We start from the raw sequence: 6,036 nt of genomic DNA on the forward strand, positions 1-6,036 counted from the left end.
CTTCTGAGGTTTTGATGTGTCACCTTTCTGCAGAAACAGGTGCAAAAACCGGTGTTTCGTTTGTTGGCTTTTGCTGAAAATGGTGGGGTGTCCCGATGCGGTGGTATGGCTGGGGAGACCGATGCCTCCTTTTCCACACGGGTTCAGTTGCGGCTGTAACTGAGGTTTACCTGAGGCCTGCAGCACTAGGTGGAGACTGAAGATACATCAGTGACCTGTGGATACACTGTCTAGCTTCCTAGGACTTCGCGGGTTTTCTTTGGTCTAGCCCTGCTAATTGTGAGGGAACATTTTTTTTTCCTCTGTGGCTATTGCTGTCTCTCCTTTTGCCATCTGCACATCTGCTTCACGTGCTGCCCAAGGACTTGCCCAAATGGTGTTGTGAACACTTACTGGTAGCTGTGGTTGGCTATCCTCTCGGAGCCCTCCATGAATCACAAACTACCATCTTTCTACATACCCACAGGGGACAAAGACGAGTCAATAGGTTGGCAGCGGTGGAGAAAGCTCTTTGGGCAGTCACTTGGGTTCTAGAAAGCAGTGACACTCCAGGAAAAGAAAAATCAGACAAATCACGATGCTAGTTCTGAAAACAAAAAGCAACCTTAGACGACCGTTGGTGGGAGAGAGGGAATGGAAGGATCCTGTATGTTTTCCTGCTCTCAGAGGGTCTCACAGGGTCTCGGGAAATCTCTTTATTTTTAGCCCAAGGAGAAGTGTTCGAGCTCAAAACAAAATATACTTAGTTTCAAAATTTGCTGCTTTTCACCAGCAACTCAAAGTTATACATTACAAATTGAGTTTGTTTCTCATCCCATGAAAGTAATATATACTTATGTAAAAAAAAAAAATATAAGGCAATCAAAAACAACCAAAAGGAGAAATAAAAACATAAAACTAGGACCTATCACTTTGCCATTTATTGATAACCACAACTGACATTTTGGTGGATACATACACCATTGTTATCTTTTTTTTCCCCTACATAAACATACGCAAAATGCTTTTATCAAAACCATATCATACTGATGAGGTAGTTTAGAAAATGTAATTGTCGCTCAATTAGAGGATTTTTTTGGTCACCCTTAGCACTTCAAGTCCTTCTGGAACTCATAGGATTGTCATGAGTCACCCCAGATGGAACCACCAACCTCATCTCAGCAGTTTCCATAGGCAAACACCACAAAATGCTGGGCATGTAATGTATTTCTAGAGAGCTGCATAGGATGAGAAGTGCGCCCTTTGTCTCCAAGGTCATAATGGCTCTGCTGACTTCAATTCCTTTCACTGGAGCTAGTGAGGAGAACTCGAAAATGCCAGAGAGAATAAGAGCCCCCTGCCCCATGATCCCAAATGAAAAAAAGAGTGAGAACATAGAAATCCCCTCACGCACTACCCCCAGGCCCCTTTTGTGTTGTTCTTGCCAACGCAGCAGCCCTCCTGCTATATATACCGGCTGCCACTCTTGTCCCCATCACACTGGATGCTGATCATCGCTGCCGACAACCATGGGGAAGGTGAGCCACCTGAGCGAGGTGCCATGCCATGTCTGTTGAGCGCCTGCTGTGTTCGGGGCACTTCCCCCGCTGACTTCTGGCTGTCCCCTTGTTTTCCACCGCAGATCACCTTCTACGAGGACCGGGGCTTCCAGGGCCGCTGCTATGAGTGCAGCAGCGACTGCCCCAACCTGCAGCCCTATTTCAGCCGCTGCAACTCCATCCGCGTGGACAGCGGCTGCTGGATGCTCTACGAGCGCCCCAACTACCAGGGCCACCAGTACTTCCTGCGGCGCGGGGACTACCCGGACTACCAGCAGTGGATGGGCCTCAGCGACTCGGTCCGCTCCTGCCGGGCCATCCCTTACGTGAGTCTTGGTTCAACCAGACTGATGCGAAAGCATCACTGATCCGTCGTCGTAAATTCCTGTTTGTAAAAAAGTCAGTTTGTTTCAACCCAGGACTAGTGTTCACAGTAAGGATAGCAATACCTGGCTCTCAAGCCTTGAAAAGAAAATTGTGAGTAGGCTTATGAATCACTGGAACCTGTCTCTCTTTTTTTTCTTACTTAAGGACAAGACTTAAAAAAAAAAAAAAAGGACAAGATTGTTTTAGGGCACAAGAAATCACAACAACATAGCGCTAAAGTTAAATTTGGTGGCTTTTAGATGATCCCTAAATTCGAAATAAACATCACCTTGCTCAGAATAGCTAAAAGCCTGTTCTAGATCATTGCCTTTTATTAATAGAAACACTTAATAGACTCTGGGAGAACAATATCAGTGTAATGTGTGCTGACTGTATTAGTGACTGTTTTCTATGCAGCCTCTATGGCATAAGGGTCTAGAAACTAGAACGATATGTCTCAGCTTCCTCCGTGCCTCCCAGGAGTCATTATCACCTAGTTTCTCTCCAGGGTCATTAATTGAGATTTCATGGGCATGGCCCTCCTCAGAGCACTGCTCATGTTTGTTAAACATGTTGAGTTTGTGTTTCTGATTGCCGATGATACCAAATTATGTGGTATGACAAGCAGATTCAAGAAGTGAAACCAAAAGTAGGCTAGAGAAATTTGCAGATGCAAAAAGACATATAAATATAAGAGGAATTACTTTGAAGCAAGAACTTCAAATGGCTCAGGTGACTTGGTAAAATGTCAAGACATGTCAGAGTAAATACAAACTGTTGTACATTCTGAGTGAAAAGCGACTTAGAAACAAGCTTGTTTAGGACTCAGTTATATGCAGCCATAATGGAAAAGAGTTCACATCCTCTCTGCAGACTCACTAACTACAGTTGGGCCCGATGGTTTCCTACAAAGGACTTTTGTGACCTTTATTTCAATGTTTGTTTCTTCCACAAGACAGTCCACTGGTTTCTTCCACAATAAGTCCACAGTCTTATTTTAATATTCGTCCTGACTTGTTAGGAATTTCCAACAATGTGAGGAAAGGACACATACTCGGCAGGATGGTTTGAAAACCATGCTTCATGAAGGTACAGGCTGACTGAGCCACTTTTACGGAGATCAGGGAGGCACACAACTGATTTTTCTTCTTTTGTTTATTGTCACAACAGACCAGCTCTCACAGGATAAGGCTGTACGAGAGAGATGACTACGGAGGCCTTGTGTCCGAGCTCACTGAGGACTGCTCCTGTATCCACGATCGCTTCCGGCTCAATGAGCTCCACTCCCTCCACGTGCTGGAGGGCTGCTGGGTCCTCTACGAGTTGCCCAACTACTGGGGGCGGCAGTACCTGCTGAGGCCGGGGGACTACAGGCGCTACCATGACTGGGGGGCCATGGATGCCAGAGTGGGCTCTCTGAGACGGGTCATCGATTTGTACTAGGCTGTGTGTTTCTTGTTGTGATCCACGTCAAAATGCAATAAAGATACAAATTGTGTTCCTGGCACTAAGTGACTCTTGTTCATATTTAAACAATAATTGAGTTCTAAGGAATGGTGACCCCTGGCAACTTACCTGACGCTGAAGATCAGGTGTTTTGAGTGTTTACGGACTTCCTCTCCGTCAGGCAACGGTATTTGTGAAGGCCCCACTCGCGTCATGGGAAGCAGGGAGAAGCACTATGTCTGCTTCTGCAACCCACGATCTGCAAAAGAGAGGAAGGGCAGATAGAATGAAAAACTATTAGACAATTGAAAAAAGAAAATAGAATGAGTTGTGGCTGGGACACCAAAGACAAGAGATTGCTGGAAAGCTTAGGGCAGCTGAAGTCCCAGATAAGACGAGTCAAGAAAAGCTGAGTGAAGACGGGTTTTTACGCAGAATTCCCAAGGTAGAGAAAGTCAAGCATGCTTGATGCGTTCAACTGGTAGGAAAAGTGTGTACGCTGAGTTAAAGGGCCTGAGTCATTCCTGCTTCTGCTAATTATTAGTAAAGTGACCAACTCAGATGAGTTTTTTTAGGGACTCTCCCAGTTTCAGCAACGAAAGTCCTACATCGTGGGAAGCCCCTCAGTCTCAGGTAAACCGTGATGGTTGGTTACCCTACTTAACTGGCTTATCTCTTTGATCAAGTCACTTCTTATCCTCTCTGTGCCTGAATTACCTTATTGAAGACTACAAGTGGATAAGAAATTCCTGCTTCACTAAATCCCAGTACACTTATGATGAAAAGATAAGGAAAGATTGTGAACACACTTTGTTCTTTTTAAATTATTATACAATAATTATTATATTATTATTCTACATTACAAATGCAGAAAATTCAGGCACCCTCAGTGTCCCCTCATTTTCAACAGTGCGATATGGTCATCTTTGTTTTGGATTCCAATATGAATTTTTATCAGGACTCAATTACCAAAGACTCAATCATGCAGAATGAAGTATTAATATTTACTTCCTGCGTACCTCTGGAGTTTCTTTCCACTTAAAGCTGCTCTCCCAGAATGCCAATTCTCTTTCCAAATTTATATAAGCAAAAATAGTGCCCTGTCCCAGTTAACTTCTTTGTCAAAATTGAGAAGCTGATTTTAAAATTCATATGGAAATGCAAGGGACTCAGAGAAGCCAAAAGAATCTTGAGAAAGAAGAGCGAAGTAGGAGTATTTCTCGATTTCAAAACTTACTACACAAAAACAGTAATCAAGACAGTGAGGTACTCGCATTGGGTAGACATAGAGGGGAATGAAATAGACTCGAGAGTTCAGAAATTAACCCATGTGTCAAGAGACTTTTGGAGTGCCTGGGTAGCTCAGTCAGTTGTACATCTGACTTCAGCTCAGGTCACAATCTGCACTGACAGCTCAGAGCCTGGACCCTGCTTCAGCTTCTGTGTCTCCCTCTCTTTCTCTCTCTCTCTGCCCCTCCCCTCTTTGTGCATGTGCACTCTCTCTCTTGTTCTCTCTCTCTCAAAAATAAATAAATAAGCATTAAAAACAAACGAACAAGAAAAGCAAGGCAGTGAGGTCCTGGGTACCTGTGTGTCTATATGGGTAGACATATAGATGAATAAAATAGACTCGAGAGTCCAGGAACTAACCCATGTGTCAACTGATTTTTGACAAGCATGCTAAGATGATTCAATGGGGAAAGAGTAGCTTTTCAATAAATGGTGCTGAAACTACTGGACAATGACGTGAAAAAGAATGAAGTTAACCCCCTATTTCACACCATATATAAAAATTAACTCAAAAAAAAAATCAAAGACTTCAGTGTAAAAACTCAAGCTGTAAAACTTAGAAGAAAACACAAACATATATCTTTTTAATCTTTTATTAGGCAATGATTTCTTAAACGTGACACCAAAAGCATAAACCACAACAACAAAATCAATTGGACTTAATTATAATTAAAACCTTTTACACATCAAAGGACACTATCAAGAAAGTGAAAAGACAGCTTATGGAATGGGAAAAAATATTTACGAACTATATACCTGAGTACATGTATCCATATACATATATACATATATATATACAGAAAACTTGAATATATATCTTTCTGAAGAAGATATACAAATGGCTAATAAACAAATGGAAAGATGTGCAACGTTATTAGTCATTAGGGAAATTCAAATCAAAACCACAAGGGGATACCACTTAATACCCATTAGGATAGTTATAATAATTTTAGGGAAAAAACCCAGAAAATCACAAATATTTGTAAGGGCATAGAGAGATTGGCATGCTTATAAGTTGCTGGTGCAAGCATAAAATGGTTCAGCTGCTATGGAAAACAATTTGGCAGTTCCTCAAATAGTTAAACATAGAGTTATCATATGACTCAGCAATTCCACTTCTAGATATATATTCAAAAGAGTTGAAAGGAGTGTTCAAACAAGCATTGTTTATAGCAGCACTATTCACAATAGCCAAAAGGTGAAAACAACCCAAATGCCTATCAATGGATGATTGGATAAATAAAATGTCATATATACATATTACGGAATACTATTTGGCCACAGAAAGGAATGAAATACTGATACCTGCTATAACATGAATGAACCTTGAAAACATTATGCAAAGTGAAAGAAGCCAGTCATATAAGAATATGTATTATAGGATTCCATTTATATG

General features: G+C 41.9%; 1 protein-coding gene across 1 annotated transcript; it reads left to right on the top strand.

The window, feature by feature from the left end:
- The first annotated feature begins 1,405 nt into the window (after positions 1-1,405).
- LOC132671882 (gamma-crystallin A) lies at positions 1,406-3,411 on the top strand. Its single transcript, XM_060623271.1, has 3 exons — positions 1,406-1,517; positions 1,622-1,864; positions 3,075-3,411. The coding sequence occupies exons 1-3, from the start codon at positions 1,509-1,511 to the stop codon at positions 3,345-3,347; spliced, it is 525 nt and encodes a 174-aa protein (XP_060479254.1). The 5' UTR covers positions 1,406-1,508; the 3' UTR covers positions 3,348-3,411.
- Positions 3,412-6,036: the final 2,625 nt, after the last annotated feature.

The sequence above is a fragment of the Panthera onca genome, chromosome C1, assembly GCF_046562875.1.
Source record: "Panthera onca isolate mPanOnc1 chromosome C1, mPanOnc1 haplotype 2, whole genome shotgun sequence".
NCBI classification, from domain to species: Eukaryota; Metazoa; Chordata; class Mammalia; order Carnivora; family Felidae; genus Panthera; species Panthera onca.

Bases quoted from the DNA above. Each gene is read 5' to 3' on its own strand.
- LOC132671882 (XM_060623271.1), top strand. The intron at 1,865-3,074 runs GTGAGTCTTGGT...TTGTCACAACAG, and splicing joins CCTGCCGGGCCATCCCTTAC to ACCAGCTCTCACAGGATAAG.